The 18,659-nt window shown below is 42.6% G+C and overlaps 1 protein-coding gene across 12 annotated transcripts in view; it reads left to right on the forward strand.

Moving 5' to 3' along the window:
- Positions 1–18,659, forward strand: part of NFASC (neurofascin) — a 237,865-nt gene that overhangs the window by 125,449 nt on the left and 93,757 nt on the right. For 10 of the 12 annotated variants that reach the window (XM_074308935.1, XM_074308924.1, XM_074308925.1 and 7 more), the window contains 3 exons: positions 8,602–8,782; positions 16,664–16,681; positions 17,742–17,847. In XM_074308935.1, coding sequence (XP_074165036.1) covers positions 8,602–8,782; positions 16,664–16,681; positions 17,742–17,847 — 305 coding nt within the window. The remainder of the gene's footprint in view (positions 1–8,601; positions 8,783–16,663; positions 16,682–17,741; positions 17,848–18,659) is intronic. The other 2 variants (XM_074308927.1, XM_074308936.1) reach the window with 1 other exon arrangement.

An 18,659-nucleotide genomic window follows, 5' to 3' on the forward strand; every position in this document is an offset into this window, starting at 1 on the left:
AAAGAATCTCTTCCTGAACATTTTTCCTATCGAGGTTTTCTTAACATTTCTCTCTCTTGATTTCTTCCTGCCTGCCTCACCACTCCTCAGTCCTCTTTGCTGGATTTTATCCATGTCATGCCCACTACCATAAATTGTCTTGGGCCCCTTTTCCTTTCCCTTCTACTATTTCATTTGGTGAGCTCATTAGCTCCCATAGATTCCGTTATCATCTCAATGTAATTATTTCCCACATCTATATCTCTATCTAGTCCTTCTCTCTCATGAGCTCTAGATCTTCACTATCAGTGAACTACCTTATAGAAATCTTTAACTAGATATGCCAAAGGCAGCTCATTAAATATGTCCAAAATGAAACTCGCACTTTTCTTTCCCCTCAATTCTTCTCTTTTCCAAATTTCTATTACTATTAAAGATACCATCTTTCTCACCATGCAAGCTCACTTCCTCAGTTCTTCAATATAGCTCACCCTACATAGTCAATCCATTGCTCAATCTTCATTTCTACTTTCACAGCATATCTTGTGTGTTTTCTTCTCTCTGTTCACAGAGACACAATCCTAATTCAAGCCCTCATCACCTCTCATCTAATTTTAATAGCCTTCTAATTGTGCTGATTGCCTCTAGTATCAGTCTCTCTGTTTCTCTCAGTCTCTCTCTCTCTGTCTGTTTCTGTCTGTCTGTCTGTTTGTCTGACTCTCTCACACACATACACACACACACACATACACACACACACTACCAAAATGATAAGTGGATCCCTATTATCGCCATAGTTCTTTGTCACTTAAAGCCTTCACAACCCGGTCTACAATTCCAATTTTCATATACTTTGCTCCCCTCCACAAACTTTATCATCTGACTATCTTGGCTAATTGCAGTTTCTTTTACATGTCACTGAATCTCTAAACCTTTAAACTGTCCACTTTCATGCTTACAATTCCCTTTTATCTCTGTCTCTTAAATTCTTTAACTCCTTTAAAGTCTCAACTAAAATCTCATTTTCTTTATTGGGAAGCATTCCTGGTCCCCCCCCCCCAAATGCTAATGCTTTCCCCTTTCAAGTTACTTTCAAATATATACCTAGTTATATAGTGTGTCTCTCATTAAAATGTAAGCTCTTTGAGGGTATGAACTATGATGGTTTTTATTTGGTTTTGCCTCTCTTTGTATCTCTAGCTCTTAGCACAGTGCCCGGTAATAGTGAATATTTAGAGATGCTTATTGATCCCACTTACTGAAAGGTTTTAGATATCAAACCCTAACTATACAAGTGTATAAAGAGGATTGACTATTCTGGCAGTGGTATGAAGAATGAATTCAAGCAGGGAAGAGAAGGGAAGTAGGAAAACTTGTTAAAAAGCCATCCTGGTTGTTCAGAGGGGTGGTTGTGAGGGATTATATCAGAGAGGAAACAGAGCAAAGGAGTGAGATGCAAGAAATGTCATGATCTCTACAGTAAATATAAGGGGAAAGAATGGGGATGGAAGGGCAAAATGGACTGCAGTGATTTAGGTAAGAATGCCTATCCATCCCAAACTTCTCCTTACCTCTGATACCAAATTTAACTCATTACTGCCATTTCCTGGCATTGTCTAGACTAGAGAGGAGGCAAACTTTCTATACAAATATGCTTAAGAGACATTGTAAAGCAGTTATATGGTTTTAGACCTTTAGAAAGAATGGAAAGGTGTAAATTCCATTTCATATACTTTATTCCTCTTCTAAATACAACCTTACCCTTATCCTCATATTCATGGAGAAAAGGCACAGAATTCATTTAGGGTACCATGAGTGATTCTAGGCACAGATTCAGGCACAGAAACCCTAAGTATCCCCAAATCCAAGCTGTAGGGTAGAATCTTTTGCATCTGAATCCCTTTTAACAAGTCCTGTGAATTACTTTCTCTCCCCAACTGAATCCCAATCTAGCCTGTGTTTGACTGTCACTTTAACTGAGGCTGAAAGCCAGCTGTCAGCCAAGATGGACTTTGTGGAAAGGGTGACATGGGATGGAATAAAGCCATCCTAGCCTGGAGTGAAAGTCTGAAGAATAGTGTCATTCTAGAATGACGCCAACCCTCAGATGTCTGAGCTACACAGCGCCTTAGAGCTGTTAACATGATGTCTCATGGTTTGGAGCTGTGTTAACTTAGAGACATTTTGAAATTCCCACCAGTAAGATAGATGGTGTTTATGCATCATCATAAGGATTAGAAAATACTTTTCTTATAACAACCTTGTAAAAGAGGTAGTTTAGGTTTTATCTACATTTTACAAATTTAGAAACTGAGGCTCAAAGATATTAATCTTGTTGATCCATAAATATATGACTAGTTAGAGGCTGTCTAGGTACAAACATTGGATTTCTAACCTGGTACATTAGCTTTGATATCCTCCCCAACTCTCTTCCCCTAAACCCTACCTATTGCTGTAGCAAGTTATGGAATCTTCCCCCCTCCACACTCCCAACACACACACACACACACACACACACACACACACAGCATTAGTGATGTTAGGTTTCTAGATAAATGCATTTTGTGTTCTGCCTCTGGTATGACCTGATTAGGATATTTATGTCAGAAAACCCTAGTGTAAAGCATCAGGAGCCTAGATCACAGAAGCTGAGGAGCTGACCTGGCTGGCTTTCTTTCCCAAAGTCTAGGACAGCCCCAGGCAGGGGGGAATGACATGTTGCTAGTGTGTTATATGCTTCCTCCTGACCAGTTTTCATCCCATCATCACTTCAGATGCACTGTAGCCTACGGCACAATTTGCTAAACATAGTTGTTGGGAGGAAAAGAGCTGCTTGGGAAGCTGGGGGGACACTGGGAGCTCCCAGGGAGTGGTAACAGCTTGTGGGTGTTGTAGGACTCTCTACCAGCCTGCCAGGGACAGCTTGTGGAGTCAACACCCAGGCCCCACAATCTGGGAAAAGAAAATCAAACCAACTGTAAAGAAAAAAAATAGAAAAATGAATTGTTGTTATTAGTATTATTATTGCTGTTATCACAAGGATCATAATTAATAATAATAATAACTATTATTATTATCATCAAACCAATGTCTCCCACAGAGCTTCCAAGAGAGTATAAAGCCCTTTTACCTAGAATTATAAAAAGAGATAGAACTTTAGAAATCTAATCTTACCTTCCAGTCACTGCTAGAATCCTACCTACAATGTCCCTAATGGATTATCCAGAGTATTCCTGAATATCTCCACTCCACACTACCTCACCAGTCCATTCATTATATTGTTGGACAATTCAAATTATCAGTATACACAGAGGTAGAAGTGGTGTGTTTATGAGATACAAAAGATCTAAGTTAAAATTCTGCATCAGACACTCATTAGAAAAGTGAACCTGGTAAGATAAGTTCTAAATCTTGTGATTTCATAAATAAATTTTTTGATATTAAGTTCTCAAATCTGCTTCCCTGCAACTCCTCCTCCCTCTTAATGAGTGGATTTGATTGACTTGTTGATTGATTTAATGAGTCATAGTCAGTAAATATTCACTGAGCACCTAGTGTGTATCAAACACTATGTAAAGTGCTGAGGAAAGAGTTTTTAAAAGTTTACAATTTATGGGGGGGGGAATCACAAAAGAAAGCAGAAAGGGGGAGAACAGTACAGGCCCTTGATCAAAGGCCCAAACAAGTACAGTGAGGTAGGAAATGAGGAGATGTTTGAGAAATGGTCCTACTTAAAGAGGGACAGAGGATAATATTGGTGTGTCAATAATGAAGCTGATTGGGTCTTGCAAGATGATGAGATTTCCCATTGGTGAGTTTACTGGGAACATGGTGGAGAAGCCAGAGAAATTCAAAATGAGTGCTTTGAGGTGAATAATGAGATGTCTGAGGAAGACATCAGTCCTGGTTCTGGCGTCTGGAGCAATCTAGATTAAGTCTTTTTAATGACAACTCTGCATGTGTATCGTATCATATGGCTTCCTCTTCCCTTCCTCCACATTTTCCTTCTCTAGCTAAACATCCCCAGTTCGTGACTTAGTTCCCTGAAGATATTTGTCAGCCTCCTTTGGCTGCTTTCATTTTCTTCGTGGTCCTCCCAAAATGTAGCACCCAATCCTGGAAATAATCACAGTCCCATCTCTGAATTATAGGAGTGGACAGGGAGAGTCTCTCAGTTGTTTAAAAGGGATTCTGAGAGATCTAAAAGACTGAAATTTAGTCAAAGCCATAGGAGAAGATGGTAGTAGATCTGGAGCTTAGATTGAAAGGTGAGCTTTATTTCTTTCGCTAAATGAAGCTTCCCTTCTAGCTTGCCCTCTCCCTTCTCTGGGTAGCAGAATTATAGAAATGGGTGATTCTCATCATGGACACATCCTGTTCTCCAGATTGATCCTTTTCACAGGGATGGGGCACCACCTATACTCTGGGACCCAGATGATTTTTGTTTTTTTTACTTCTCATTATAATTGTCTGAGTTTGGAAATTCCTCAGAGCAGGAAAGTATTGAGTCGGATTCCCCTTTGTTTTGAGCACAACTGACCTGTTCCTAATGAGATGTTACACGCATCTGTAGCCCAGGGCCCAAGAGCTGATATCCAAGGAATCTACTCTCCTCTTTATTTACGAGAAAACATCATCATCATCATTGTCATCATCATCATCATTGTCGTCGTCATCACCATCATCACTAGCACTAGCAGTTACGTAGTGTTTTGAACATTATAGATTATTTCCAATTTTTCCATATATACCTTGTTTAGACATAACTGTTTCCATATTGTCTTCCCCATTAGACTGGGATTTTCTTGAAAGCAGGAACTGCTTTTTGCCTTTCTTTGTATTCCTAGCACTTAGCATAGCACTTGGCAAATAGTAGGTGCTTAATAAATGTTTATTGTTTGACAGATTTCACAAATATTATCTGATCCTCACAACAACTCTGGGAAATAGGTACTTTAGGAAAAGGTAAAAGGAAAGTATTATGGGGCTGAAGATTGCCAGTAACCAATCTAAGAACAGATAATGCACCCTTGGGATAAATAAGAATCAATAGCAGTCTACACAAAAATGAGAACAATGACACCTTCTTTGTAATGTTGTGGTGAAAATCAAATGAGATAATATTTGTAAATTATCTCCATTTTACAGATGGGGAAACTAAAGTAGAGGTTAAGGGACTTGACCAAGGTCACACAGGTATTTATCTCAAATTTAGGTCTTCCTTACTCCCTGTCCAGCACTCTATCCACTGTATTACTTCAACATGTCTAGCTCAGAGACCAGATTTCTTTCTCTTTAAAATTGCAGGTGTACTTTGAAATTTTCTTGTTCATGGGGATACCACACTGTATTGGGTTTTTAAGCACCAAGATGGAGGGTTTCTGGTTTGGTCCCAACTCTGCTACTGAAGAACCGTTTGATCCTGAGCAAATCATCTAACTTCCCTGGGATGAGACTTCTTTCTGTGTAAAATGAAGCGAGAACTGTGGGTGAGGGAAGCTGGGCTGGCTCTCTAAAGGCCCCTTCTGGGACCTATGGGAAAATGGGGATGGGAGAGGTGGCTGATAAACATTTGTACAACCTTGTGTTCTGGTAGATTATTAGGAACTATTCTCCCTTCTCCACCACTGTTTAATGACGCTACAAGTCAAAAACTTCATGAGACTTATCTCTGGCTCTCATCCGGTTGTTTCCTTTTATAAACAATCCAAGGTTCTGGTTTCCATCAAGAACCCCTAAATAAGACAGTCTTCTGCCCTACAGCTGTCCTGAACACTGCAACACATTAAGTATGGAGTCAATTGGAATCCAGTTCCTACCCCATCTCCAACTCTTGACTCACTCCTGACACAAACTCCTTCTTGCCCAAGAATGTTCCCTCAGAATATCAAATTACTTCCCAAGGACTCACTTCCTTTACCTGATATCCACCATCCAGATGGAGGCTGCAGCCCAATCAATCTAGGCTAGTGTCAGCCAGAAATTATTTGGCCTAAGCTAACGCCATAATGAGTCTTTGTTCCCAGAACCCCCACTATCAACCACGGCAAAGGGCCAAGTTATGTGAGGTTGCAAAAGGAAGGGATTATGGGATTGAACATTTGAAGTAACCAGTTTAAAAACAGACAATCTGCCATGGGTTAAATAAGAATCAGTATCAGCTGATACAAAAATGAGAATAATAACACCTTCTTTGTGATATTGTGGTGAAGATCACATGGGATAATATTTGTAAAAAGCTATGAACATAGTACCTGGTACATAGTAAGTGCTACGTAAATGTTTATTCCTTTCCTGTATATTTTGCTTTCTCTGTGAGTTCAGGAGGGGAACATCACCTTTTTTGGCCCTATTGCCTCATCTGGAAAGATGGGTGGCCTGGATGGTCCATTTCTTGGGGACATAAGCTCCTCATCCAACCTTGAGAATTTGTTATTTAATGACAGGTAGATTTGCTTCTTCTCGTACTCAGGTAGTGGGGCTGCCAAGTGGAGATGCCCTGTGCCTCTGGGTGCCATGGCTGTTTCCAAACTGCCCTTCCCGTGGATTTGGTAATTGCCATATGCAGGCTGCTTGCTTGACTTATTCCTAACACTTCCAATCCAGATATGATCTCCTGTGTGCCAGGGAAGTTACGGGAAGTTTCCCTGCTCGCCCTCTCCAGCCTCCCACAGTGTTTTTCCAACCACTTATGATCAGAAAGATCAGAAATAACTGGGCTTCGCTTTGACTCTTGCTCATGTGTTTCTTCCCTTTTAACAATTCCAGGATTCTGATTTCTGCCATGGGTTCTCCCCAGAAGACACATCTCCTGGCTTTGTGTCCCCATGGCAGTGCCTTCATAGAGTGACAGCCAAAATTTAAATTTTGTTTCTCTTTTTTCCCCAAAAAACTCAAACTTGAGTTGCATCTTTCTTCCCTTTCTTAACAATGATCCCTCTAAGTCCTTTGCAGGACTTTACCGTGGTTCACAGGATATAGACGTAAAGTAGCTGGAGAGGGATGTTAGCTAAGAATTCAGGCCGATGCTGACTTTTCTTTTGGAGAAGTGTCTCTTTTTGTGAGACGGCCTGAGCTTACCCCTGGCCTGCCAGTCAGGAGAATTGGACAAGTAACCTCCAGACCAAAATTCCCTGATCTGCTGAGCCGTCGCTCCCTTTAAGCTTTCCCAACCAGCATCACTTGTGTGACTTTGAGTAATCTCTCCCTGGGCCCCAGTGCTTCATTTGTAAAATGACCGGCCAGGACTAGGTTAATCATGAGTCAGCATTTAAGCGCCTACTGTGTGCTGTCCTGGGGATGCAAAGGAAGGCAAGAGAGAATCTCTACCCCCACAGGAATTTATAATTTAAGGGGAAAGACAAGCTAGAAAGTGAAGAAGTGGAGGGAAAGGGATGTGGGGGAAGGGGGCGATGGCATCCAGAGGGGTGCAGCTATTAGAAAGGAAGGGCTGGTTGGCCCGGGTGCTTGCCACCCTCTGCAGGCACCGCTGAGGCTCTAAGCCCTGAGGCACCAGCCTGTGACTCAGAACTGGCACTTTCTGGTCACCTTGAGGGAACCATCTGGATTGAGTTGGCCAGGCTGGTGGCTCCTAAACTCCTGTGCCCTCTGGTGGCCATCCAGAGTGGTACAGATTTAAGAAAAAATTCTAGACAAGGGTGCCTTGCTGGAGAGTTGCTGCTTTTGCCAGTTTCCCAACAACAACAACAATAGCAAACATTTATATAGCTCTTAGGAAGAAAGAGTGAATGACAAGCCCCAGAGGCCCAATAAGTATGTTCTCCTGCTCTCCCGTAGCAGGGGCTCAGTGGACAAGGATGCTGGGCCCAAATTCAAATATAACCTTAGACACGCACTCGCTGTGTGCCTCAGTTTCCTCACCTGTACAATGGGGATAATAACAGCACCTACCTCTCAGGGTTGTTATGAGGATCCGATAAGATCATAGTTGTAAAAGATGCTCAGCATGTAGTATGTGCTGTGTAACTGCTCACTCCTTCCCCTTCGGTTTTGCTGTCTTTGTAAGTTTGCTCTGTGGGCCTATGTCCTCATCTGCAAAGTGACACAGGTCTATTCCCGTGCCCCAGATCTAGCTGTACCCCGCCTGAGGAGGGCCTCTAGGCTCTAGGAATTGGGAGTGCTCCCGATGTCCATGCAGGCTTATACATGCTGAGTCGGCACAGAGTTTTCCAAACTTCCTAAAGCAAGCTCCAAGGAATAACTACTCCAGCTGGTCAAAGCATTTGCAAACACCTCTGCTCATTGACAAACCCCCTCATTCCATGTTCGAGTTTGCACCAGCCTGAGGCAGCTGACATTTTGAGTTTCTCTTCTTTCTTCTGCCTGCTCATCTCTTCTCCTTTTCACCTCTTAGCTCAGACACCTTTAGGACTCCTGCTCTCCTTCCTAAGGCACAGAGTTCCAAGTAAACCAACTCTAAAAGCAGGAGAAGCAACAGATCACGCTGCCTCAGCAAGCCTGGTTTCTTGTCTGGGCCAGGGCTTTTCCCATGACCATTCAGCATGAAGATGCCCAAGAATATGGGGGGGGGTTCTTGATACTCCTCCCCACTCTGTTGGAGGGATGACACACAGTCACTTATGGATGTGTTTCCTTCTCCAGCTGAGCTCTCTCCAGGCAGTCCAGCTCGAGCAGCAGCAAGAGACGGCGAGGTCCAGAGGAAAGGGGAGCTGGGATCGGGGCCCAGCACCCAGAATGGCCGTGTGGACACTGCTCTGGATCCATGCGACCTTCGGCCTCTGGCTCTTCAGCTTCGTTGGGGCCATTGAGGTGCCTCTGGATCGTGAGTCCCGATCTTTCCTCTTCTCTTCTCCCAGTGATTTTGATGTGCATGCATGGGGGAAGGGAAGCGTGGAGGACTTGAGATAAAAAGGAAGGAAGGAGGATTTGGGGAGAAATGAGCTGTGACAGGATGGGGTAGTAGTTACAGGGATAGTCAGGACATAAGCTTGGTTTGGAGTTAGCCTGTCAGAAAAATTATTGTGTCACAGAAGTTATGAAAATGGAGCATCCCAGGTATTATGGATGAGCACATTGGTCATTGGCCCTGAAGGAAGGCATGGAATTGGACAAGCCCAGGAGAAAGTTACTGAGATCATTCAAGCTCAAACTAAAGGATCTGGGCTCCTAAGGAGTCAGAAGAGGAGGGCAGGGACAATTGGGAAGGGGTTTGTCTTGGCTAACAACTGCCACCAGATGGGACGTTTCAAGAGAGCCAAGTTATAATACTGATATCAGGGGAACAAGAGCTACTTTCTTATCAGCTCTGTGATAACTGTAGAAGTGAACCACATTTTACTGTATCCTCAGAGGATGGAATTGTTCCCTCAGTGGAATCAAACCAGTGTTTATAGTGGCAAGGGCAGTTACTCATCCTCTTCCCAACAGTTGCCTAAGGTTAATGGTTCAAACAGCAACATAATAGAAATGCTACCCATATTTGAACCTGGTGACTCCTCTTAAGTGTTCTGTACTGTATACCTAGACTAGCCTTGCCTGTTGAGCTTCTTTCATTGTCAGATACCAGTTGTTAATTAAGTATTGTTGAATTTTGCTTTATTTTGTGTTGGGGGGAGTGTGCATGCTGGGAGTGGGAGGGGGGAATCAGGTCATGATAAAACCTCCAGATCCCTTCTAGCTCTTCAATGCCAGGATTCCCAGCCATTTTGCCCAAAAGTTTGCATCCATCAGAAGATGGTAAGACACAATACTTAAAACGTCAACCTTTCCTTCTCCACCTGTAGCTGAAAGAGTGTCAGGCAGAAAAAAAGATGCACTCATAGTAAAGAAAGTAAACCTGTTGTCAGAACTCTTCCTTGGTCCCTGGCCCACCTAACATACTCTTCCTTTTCTGCTGTTTCCTAGATGATTACTATGTGTTGCCTGGGAGTTAAGGTGGAGGTGGGAAGAGAGGGAAGGTGTGGCCCCCTTTGAGATGTGTTGCTGAATAATCTTGGGATACACATTCTTTTCTTTCCCCTAAATGCACTATAATCAGAGTTTGGCCTTTTGAAAAAAAAGAGGGGGATTCTAAAAACAAGGGAAAGAAATACATTTTTTTGTTTATCAGTCAATCAACACTCAATTAGATACCTACTATGAACCAAGTATTGATGGTGCAAGGGCAAAAATGAAATAAATTGAATGAGAAGTATATTTCTAAGAAACCTTTAATCTAGGCAGAAATGGCCTGTGCAATTTCCTGGGCTGTCTAGCACCCTAACCTGTCTTTTGGACCTGGCCTTTCTGCATGATTAGCCACCAAAATGTCTCAGCAGAGACCCATATTCTTGACCCCTCTCTAATTTTTCCTTAATTCAGTTGAAGTTATCGTCATCTTCTTCTTCATCATCATCATCATTTTTTCCCATTCTGCCCTATCTTTCAATTTCCACATCCTCACACGTACGCTTAGCCATATTAGTAATTCATTAGCCATTAAAAAGATAAGAGCCATTTCTTCAAATTTCCAGCCTCAGAGACTCCACATAAGGGGTGAGTTTTGTTTGGTAAAAGACTGTCTATGGTCCAAACTTAGAGTCTGGAATTATTTTTCTTGTCCAGACTTAGGACTTTACTGATTTAAAGTTAGGTGGTTAGGTTGGTACATCCTGTAGAGTCATCAACTTAGAATTAGTCTAAATCCTGCCTCAGACATGCAGAAGCCTCTGCCAGCTTCAATTTCCTCATCTGTAAAAATAGGGATAATAATATTCTCTACCTCACAGGGTTTTTATGGAGATCATATGTAAATCCTTAAAGTGCTATACAAATAAATGCTAGCCTACATTATCATCATTATTATTAGGGAACCTCTAGTGAGAAACATTGATAGACAATTATATTGCATCTTATCTTTGAGAGTTGATTATGGATTAATTGACTTATTAAGAGTCACATAGCCAGTATATGTCAAGGATTGTCCTTAAACTCAGGTCTTCTTGATTCTGAGGCGGGCTCTCTTTGCCACTATTCTTTAAAAAATGATAGTTGCCATTTACATAATGCTTTACATAGCCCATTAATTAATCCTTACAAGAACCCTGTGGTATATTTACAGCATGTGGTATTTTACATACTGGAAATTGAGACTCAGAAGGATTATGTGAAGTTGCATGATTTGCCTGTGATCATACAACTAATAAGTGTCAGAGGTTGGATTTGATTCCAGGATTCTTTTGATCCAAGTTCAGCACTCTGTCCACTAACTCTCAGTACCTCTTTCTGTACTTCTCCCAGCCTGGTGGTTTTAATGCGAGGCTCTTCCCATAAAGTGTGGATGCTAGTGGCTCAAGGAGAGTTTCTCATTAACAGACCGAGGCAGACAGTCTAATAAGGCTCTCGATGAGGCCATGTCCCTGGGGAGCAAAGGAAATTAGGTTATCTAGAAAGTAGTGAAGGCTCATTTCTCTTCTGCATCTCCCCCCTCCCCATCTCTGCTCTCACCTGCCACCTTCTTCTTCCCTGGGGCCTGTGGGCACAGAGCCTCCAAATCTATAAATAAATTGCTCCAGAATCTGCTAAAACAGCTGGATCTCTGAAGAGGCAGCCAATGCAACCATGGGAAATCTCCCTAGTAGCACCTTTCTGACAAAGAACACCCAAATCATAAGGCTGAAAGCATTTTCAAGGTCATTTAGTCATAATTCTTAACATAAAAGGTGAAGATTTCAGGTGCTCCATGAATCTGGATGGGAAAAAAAGACAGCTTGATTTTTTAAACTAACTTTCAATTTCTTTTGTACTCTTATATATTTTATTTTCTGCATTTAAAAATGTTATTGTCAAAAGGCATCCATGCCATAAATTGAGGCCCAGAAAAGTTTTGAATGGCTTGTCTAAGGTTAAATAAATTAATGACGGGGTTATTATAGCTAAATCTCAAGTTTCCTTATATTTGGGTAATCTCAGTCTGTTATTTTACTTTGAATAAAATGTTCTAAGGAAGCTTAGGTAAGGGAAAAGGGATCATAGATCGCTTCTCTACCTGCCCCTTTAGCCAAGATTCCTTAGAATATTTTATTCAAAGTAAAATAACATATAGAGAAAAAGCAAGGCCCAGAGAATGTAAATGGCTCGTGTAGAAGATTAGTAAAGGGCCAGGATGAACAGCTCTGTTCTCTCTATCTAATGTTGGCCTTCGGGACTGTCCCGTCTCCTACTGGTTTTATTTCGTCCTTCTTGATGCACGGGGAAGCCCTGGATAAGTGACTAGGCCCTTTCTGCACAGAGACTGGTTTAGCTGAGACTGCGCCCCATTGTACACAACCAAGGGGAACCACAGGCCCTAAACATGCAGTCTCATATACTCAGTGTCTATCACATGCAGTCCTACAGAGATACCCTGGCCATCAGCCATAGAGATACCTCCACACAAAGGAAATTGGCAGCTGCAAAACCATTCAAGGCAACAGAAACCTGATCCCCCAGATAAGACCCAAAACCTTTCTGGGAAGGGCCCCTCTTTTTCCTCCTCCTAGACCTGACACAACAGATGTCATCCCCGAGTTAGCTGAGTCCATCCATCAGCCACCTTATGTGCCTCAAACATAATAGAATGTGCTTGGGATCTCACAACCTTACCTCGTGAACTCTGCTGGCTTACAGGGGCTCTGGAGCAACGTGGCCCCAGAAACCCCAGAACCTGCCGCCAGCAGTTCCATTTTCTCCATTCTTTGACGGTGTAATTGCTTTTGCTCCTTGTCTGGTCCAAGGACCCGGAGTTTTCCACTGTCATGGAGCCCAGGGTCACTACACAAATCCCCATTGATGCATGCAGTCTCCTGCTCCTGCATTAGCCCACTGAGTCAGCTTCCAACCCTACTGTCTTTCTTCCCTCACCCACCTCAAGCAGAACAGCGTGACCTTTGCAGAAAGCAAAGAATGGCCTGGCCAGTCAGGGTAGTTTGCCAAGAAGTGAGTCCGCTGGCATCCTTCCCCCATTTCCTCCCCCTACTCCCTCCGGAGACTCAGCATTCTTCTCCTAGGTCCCCACAGAGAGGGCGGTTCAGGCAGGAGGCTCACTTTGTGCCCCAACCCTAAGACCTTCAGAAATGGGCTCCCACTAGGCAACAGCCTAAGGCACTGTCCACATCAGAGCAGACCCCTAACTCAGGAAAAGAAAGGAGGCACTTGAACAAAAGAAATCAGATACGGGTCTCCTTGCATCTGTCCCTACTACCCCCTGCCCCACAGAGCCCGATTGGGGAACTCTTCCTCCCCTTTGGGAACTCCAAGGGCAAAGGCATTCTTTTCTTGACATGGCCATAAAGGAAGTCCAATGGCAAGAGAAGAGAGGGGCAGGTGGTGTGGCCTTGGAGTCCCCAAGTCACACGTAGGAAGGAGTTTGGCTTACAGAATGTGTGAATTTATTTATAATCCTCATCTTCTGGTCAGACAGAGCTTTCACATGGTAGATTAAGTGCAGGCCTTTCTTTGGGGTCCATTCAGTCCTGGTAATTAATTCCTTAATTATACTTCAGTAACTCCAGATGTCATTCCCCTGTGGGGCAAGAAGCCCCCAGCCAGCTGTTCTTTCTCCCCCTGCCCTGGATGTCTTGGTATTCTTTGCTGCCCCATGGATGTTTTTGTAGGTAGTATAATCAGAAGAATAACAGTGCTTTCAGGCCTTCCAGCCATCCCTGCTTCTCAGGACCCTGAATATCAGGGGGAAGAGAGAGGCTGCCTGATGTCCCAGTTGGCTCCAGAAGAGGCAGCAAGATGGAATGAAAAGATCACTGGACAATCGTGCTTTAATTAGCTATGTGACCTTGGCAAAACCCACTTAAGCCCATCGGCCTTAGCTTCTTCATTTATGAGAAAACAAGGTTGAATTAAATGATGTCTAGGGTCCCTTCTAACTCCGGTCTCTTATGCATATATAAAATAAAAGCTTGATAGTAGTTTCTTAAAGAATATATAGAAGAAAAGGGACAACACAGGGTTTCCAGGCCTTGAAATCATTCTTCTTTGTGATACCTTTAGTAATGGAAGGTGTGTACAGTTCTCTAGAGACCAGAATCCCTGGCAGGGAGGAAGTGCAGAGTGGTGGAAAGAACAATTAATTTGGAGACCTAAACTTGAATGAGTCCTGCCTTGGTCCTGTTATTAGTTATTTGTTGTGTGATGTTAGGCATTTTATAACCACCCTATGAGGTAAGTGCTATTATTATGCCTATTTTGCAGATGGGAAAACTGAGGCTGAGAATGGTTCAATTACTTGCTCATGGTCACACAGCTGGTAAGTCTCTGCACTGAGATTTGAACTTGGGTCCAGCACTCCTCTGACTGAAAACTTCTATGATTTAAGTCCAATTCTCCCATTTTGACAGATGAAGCAGCTTGCTGGTACACTTGATAAGAGTGCTGCAGAAACTCACCAGTTGTACAATCTTGGGCAAGAAACTTAACCAGTCTCAGCCTCGGTTTCCTATCTGTAAAACAGGAATGATAATAATAGCACTTACCTCACAGGGTTGTTACCAAGTGCTCTGGGAGACCTCAAAGTGCTATATAAATGCTAGCTGCTGAGAGATCAGTTCTCTCTTTCTTAGATTTATATCTAGAAATTGAGTTAGTTACCACTCTCAAATTATCACAAAAAGTGTGCAGAGCCAGGAAGGCACTTTCCCTTCAAGAGAAAATCAGAGAGGGAAAGGAAAAGTCAATGGCCTCATTCCCATCTCAGCCTTAATTCTCTAGGAAATATTGCCATTTTTCCACCTCGCCCTCTTATACCTGGCTGTCTTTGGCTTTTGACGTATCCCTGATTCTTCTGGATTGTTCTCTAGCATGAAGTCCACAGACTTTGTGGATTCCCCCTGAAAAGACCTTTTTGGACCATTCATTCAGTAATGGTAGAGGCTTGTTTCTCTCCCAGGTGTTTTTATTTTATCTCTGTCTTCCTCCCTCCAGGACCAGCCCTAGGCAAAATGTAAAAATCGGCAAAGTCTCTCTTCTGTAACCTGTCAAAGTTCATCCTTTCTGGCTTTTATGATGGAAAAATTCATATTTAAAAAATATCCTTATGTGATCATACTTCTTCCCTGTAACATTTCTAGCAGTATATGGTGCAACAAACCCTTCGGTCCCTTTCACTAACCCTCCTTCTCCACTTTTCCATCTCCTTATAAACTCATAAAATCTCAGACTCATTTTAGAGGCCATCTGTCTGATCCCCCTACCTCATGCAGGAATCGCCTCCATCACACTATGATGGAGCAGAAAGAGCGATGGATGGAGTTTGAATGGCATCTCTTCCTTGTGGGTGATCCCTTCCATCTCAGACGTTCTTTCATTCTATGAAAATCTTTGCTATATAGCCTCTCTGTGAATACTTCCAGAGACAGGGAATTTAAGACTTCACAACCATTCCATCTTCAAGTAATTCTCATTAGAAATCTTTCTTATGTTATTTCTAGTTTGGCCTTATGTTAATTATCCTGGATATCTCCTCCTTCTTCCCTCTTTCCATGACTTCTTCCCACTTCTCTATCTTTTGTTGGTCTTTCCTGACTCCCCCATCCCATATTTTCTGAGTTCTTGATTATTTTCCTTCAAACCAAGCTAGGACACACCCTGACAACAGAAGCATCCTGACAGCTGTTCCATATGCTCTGACAGCCTTCTAGCTTCTCCCACAATTCCTCTTAGAAAAAAATGAAAACCTCAGCATAGTATCACAACTTTTAAACAATGTGTCAAAAATAAATAAAAGTGTTATGTTGTATTCACCTGTAAGCCTAGCAGAAGTGATAAATATAAGCATATCACCCCTAATTGCTGACTATTTCCAACATCCCAGACAGTCAAGCAAAACAACATTTCCAAATCAATGTGCTGACTCAAAACTAAATCCAAAAGGATTTAGGAACTGGGACCGCTCCCTTATCTTGAATAGGATCAGAGCTCTACAAAGAAATTGGGTATCAGTTTTGTTTTATCTCCAGGTCTTTCCAACCAGAAATAAAATATCCATGACACACTATTCATTAGAACAAAATTGCATTACACTACCACAATTCACCTGGTCTTTAGAGGTTGTTTATGAAGGCTGGTGGGAGAAAGAGAGTTCTGGAACTCTTCCTGAGTTCCTCTGGGAGAGAGGAAAGAGAAGATGTGGGAGAGAAGATGGAGCCCTGAGGTCCCAGTCCTTGAGACCTCAGTCTTCTTGTGATGTCTCATCTTCAACCTGGTACCAACCTTCCTTAGCTTTGACATTGCTCAGCTTCCACCCTCTTGTACACCATGGTATCATCCATTCTCTGATCAACTGATACAGTCTTTGTCATTTGGGTGTCTATTTTAGATTCCAGCTGTCTCAGGGATTCTGTTCAATTTAGCATTCACGCTTCACTGAGAATGTCAGCCTTTCCTACTCTGTCAGACTTTGGACTTCCAACACCAAAGAACTTTCTACAGCTCTCCCTACCCCTCATTATAGGATGTGAGCAGTAGAATTGTAGCACAGTGTATCCTCCCTGGTTCCACCACTGATCCTTGTGTTGGGAAGGAAAAATCCAGCTCTTTCCTGTCCCTCTGTTCCCATCCCACCCCTACCCTATGTCCCTGCATGCTGGGGTTGAGTAGAAATGTGAGACGTTATGATAACCATTGTTCTTCTTTTCTCCCTTACCTTACAATGCTAACCCATCGGAACTAACAGCAAACATTCAAAATGAGCGTAAGTTCCACCCTTGGTCTTCTGGGTCTGAACTATTGGTCAATGCTTGCTGCCTGCTGAGGGTGGGGGGAAGGAGGGCCTATTTTCTTGGGCAAGTATCCTCTGGAACCTTCCGAGCATCCTGAAAATATGATATGCTAAAAGCTCCCATGTCTACTTTCAGGGTTGGGCGGGGATTCTTTTCCTGGGCTAGGGTCACTTTGACCAAAATCCCTACGTGGGTTGTGGGGGAGTAGAAAAGCAAGACACCCAGATAGTCACAAGTGGACCCTTTTCTTCCTGTGATGGGAAGGAAAAGAAAGAATATGATGCAATCATCCTGTGGTAAGCAAGGAAAGAAAATAAGAAAAGCAGAAAAAACTGGGATTTGGGTGAAGGTTCAAGTCGGTGACTCTGGGAGACATGGTATAAGAATCACAGAGTAGTATGTGGGAGCATCCAAGAGCCCAGAGAAAGAGGAACTAGCTTTAGCTTCACAGAAACAGAGGGTGTTTTCTCAGCAAGTTCTTTGGGACACTTAAGGCAGCTCTGGCTCTATCCTCAGTTAGGGGGCAGCTACCACTTGGAAATTATCTGACAGAAACAGTATGGTAGAATGTCAGCTTTGAATTCAAAGGAGATGGGTTCAAATGGTACCCCCATCACGCATGATCTGCATGACTTTAGGTAACTCACAGTCCCTCATCAATAAATTGAGATGATCTCCAAGGTTACTTCCAACTTCAGATTCATGATTGAATTCCATAACCTAGATAGAATTAGCTGACAGCTGAATGGAGACTTCAGTGCCGGAGATGCCTGTTAAGTTCGCAAAGCTCTGAGAGAACTTGCTCCTTCCTAGAGGGGGTATCTGTTAGGTCCTTGTGTTCCTCTTCCATCTGTGAACCTGACTTCAGAGAAGACTTTGAAGTACATCACCAGACATCCCTTTGACACAAACACCAACTCCTCTGTCAGTTCCTAAAGCTCCCACATCCCCGCCCATGCAGCTCCCCCCTCCCAGAGGTAGTCAGAAATCCCACCACTCTGCCCATTCTTTTTCTTATGTGTGCTATTACAGTATCTCAGCCCCCAACCATCACCAAGCAGTCAGTGAAAAATTACATCGTGGACCCTCGGGATAACATCATCATTGAGTGTGAAGCAAAAGGGAACCCTGCCCCCAGGTAAGTTCATTAACAGGTAAAGTCTGAAGGTCTGGGAGAATGGACCAAAGGGACCTGGAAAGGGGGATGTTCCATCCTATCTAGGTGAGAGCTATAGAATGCTAGACCTAGAATAGGCTTAGAAATCATTTATTTAATCCAGCTCTTTAATTTTACCAATGAGGGAATAAAGCTTAAACAGATTAAATCATGTTCTGATTTACAGGTAGCAAGGTTCGTCTTAGAACCCAGGATTCTTGATTTGCAGAACCCTTTTCTTTCTGTTGTGTATTTAGCATCTAAGGACTTGGATTGGAGTTCTGGCCCTGCTACTCACTAGCCCCATGACCTTGGATTAAGGCCCATAACATCCCTTAATTTCTCATCCAAAAAATGGCTTCCTAGGGGAGCTATAAGGATCCCTTGAAATCTGGAGTCTGTAAAGAGCTTTGTAAACCTTGAAACTCTATATAAATATTGACTATTATTATTATTATTATTATCACGGAAACTCTATTATCTTTCATCAGTCATTTTCATTTAACTGGCAAATAATTCTTCCTAACTTATAAATGAAGCCTCTTATGATATATAACTCATTTTGCTCTGGTCTCATCAAAGCAATTGCAGCACAAATCTACAATTCCGAAGATGAGTCAGGGCTGAATATATGTTAAGGGAGAGCAAATAAGAGAAAAGGAGAACCAAGGATATCTTTATATAGTAAGTATATCCTTACTAAGGAGTCAAGAAAATGAGAAGGAGGTAATGAAATAGAAAGTCAAATCAATAAGCATTTATTAAATACCTGCTCTGTGCAGGCGTTGTCTACA

Source organism: Sminthopsis crassicaudata, chromosome 4, assembly GCF_048593235.1.
Source record: "Sminthopsis crassicaudata isolate SCR6 chromosome 4, ASM4859323v1, whole genome shotgun sequence".
NCBI lineage: Eukaryota > Metazoa > Chordata > Mammalia > Dasyuromorphia > Dasyuridae > Sminthopsis > Sminthopsis crassicaudata.